The 1,795-nt window shown below is 52.0% G+C and overlaps 1 protein-coding gene across 1 annotated transcript in view; it reads left to right on the top strand.

Moving 5' to 3' along the window:
- The first annotated feature begins 257 nt into the window (after positions 1 to 257).
- TERF2 (telomeric repeat binding factor 2) overlaps positions 258 to 1,795 on the top strand; it is a 37,517-nt gene continuing 35,979 nt past the window's right edge. Inside the window, exons 1-3 of the mRNA XM_017539226.2 lie at positions 258 to 651; positions 758 to 853; positions 1,510 to 1,640. Coding sequence (XP_017394715.1) covers positions 273 to 651; positions 758 to 853; positions 1,510 to 1,640 — 606 coding nt within the window. The 5' untranslated portion in view covers positions 258 to 272. The remainder of the gene's footprint in view (positions 652 to 757; positions 854 to 1,509; positions 1,641 to 1,795) is intronic.

The raw sequence follows: 1,795 nt of genomic DNA, 5'->3' as shown, positions 1-1,795 counted from the left end.
GATTACAGGCGTGCTTTTCAATCGCACTCGGCTTGTTTTTCAATCTTTAGTACACAGTTCCGTATCCCTAGCATAACATCAGTTTTCTGTAAATTCAGAACAAAGTTGACTGCAAACCCTGCCAGGCTCACCGGTCTGGGTGGCGTGGACTTCACGCCCCAGGAGGCATTGCGGCCGGCACAACAGGAACTACGGCGTCCGAGAAGGGGGCTGGGCCCTCCGGTCCTTTCCCTCCCAGAAGCCCGCGGGCGGCTCTGAGCGCTGTTCCTATCATGGCCGCGGGAGCCGGGACGGCGGGCCCTGCTTCCGGCCCGGGCGTAGTGCGTGACCCGGCGGCGTCACAGCCGAGGAAGCGGCCCGGCCGGGAGGGCGGGGAGGGCGCGCGGCGGTCGGACGCGATGGCTGGAGGAGGCGGGAGCAGCGACGGCAGCGGGCGGGCGGCGGGCCGGCGGGCGTCCCGCAGTAGCGGGCGGGCCCGGCGGGGGCGCCACGAGCCGGGGCTGGGGGGCCCGGCGGAGCGCGGCGCGGGGGAAGCACGGCTGGAAGAGGCAGTCAATCGCTGGGTGCTCAAGTTCTACTTCCACGAGGCGCTGCGGGCCTTTCGGGGTAGCCGGTACGGGGACTTCAGACAGATCCGGGACATCATGCAGGGTGAGGGCCGGGCCGGGGGAAGGGGGTTGGAGCGCCGGGGAAGTGGACCCAGGCATACCGGGGTCGGGACAGGGGGTCGCCCAGCCAACGATGTCTTCTTTCCCAGCTTTGCTTGTCAGGCCCTTGGGAAAGGAGCATACCGTGTCCCGATTGCTGCGGGTTATGCAGTGTCTGTCGCGCATTGAAGAAGGGGAAAATTTAGGTATGGCTATTTTTGTGTTCTTCTCTGGGTTTACTTGCGTAGGGTTTTGTTTTCAAACTTATATTCGGAACTGGAGGATTCCAGGTTAAAGTCCGCGAATTTCCATCAGAGTGGTCGTTTCCATTCTACAGTGGGTCTGTTTTCTGGTTTTTGTTTTTTCCGGTTAATGTTGTCTTGGCTGCTTTTCTGTGTTTTTAAAAATATTCTCCCACCTGTTAATTGCTCACCCCAACTTTGCTGCTATCTAAAGTGACTTATGTTCATATGGACATCTTTTTCCCCATGGTAGTGTTTTTCAGAGTAGAAGTACATTTTTCCCTCTCTGAATTCAACTTGAAAGCTGTTTAGCTGTTGTCAGTTTCTTGCCGCTCCTGTCTGAGGAGGATGGGTGTATTTTGAATTTGAGAGGCAAATGCATGTGTTTAAAAATAATTTTTTTGCTTGTTTGGACAGGTATTAAAAAATGGTCATGTTAAATTCATTGATTTGAATTTGGACCCTTATTGTGTATGTAAACCTATAGCAAATATGTCAAAAAATTAAATGCATACCTTACTATATCTGCATGCTTCATTTCCATAAGTATATATATTTTTTGGACATAATTTTTCCGCTCTTAGAAAAGAGCTTAAAATGAAAACTGTGCTTTGTCCTAGACTGTTCCTTTGATATGGAGGCTGAGCTCACACCACTGGAATCAGCTATCAATGTGCTGGAGATGATTAAAACAGAATTTACACTGACAGAAGCAGTGGTCGAATCCAGTAGAAAACTGGTCAAGGAGGCTGTAAGGGTCTATTTTTATTTCTTTTTTCTTTTACCAAAAATCAGAAGTCTTTGAAGGTACAGCACTTACTCTTTCCTGTGTGGGGTAGAGGAAAACAGGAATGGGGAGAGAGGTTGAGCAAGCAAGAAAGTGCGCGTGTGGGCGCGCGCGCGCGC

Source organism: Cebus imitator, unplaced genomic scaffold (assembly GCF_001604975.1).
Source record: "Cebus imitator isolate Cc_AM_T3 unplaced genomic scaffold, Cebus_imitator-1.0 Scaffold118, whole genome shotgun sequence".
NCBI classification, from domain to species: Eukaryota; Metazoa; Chordata; class Mammalia; order Primates; family Cebidae; genus Cebus; species Cebus imitator.
Note: the sequence above shows the minus strand (reverse complement) of the source record. Positions and strands in the feature narration are given on the sequence as shown.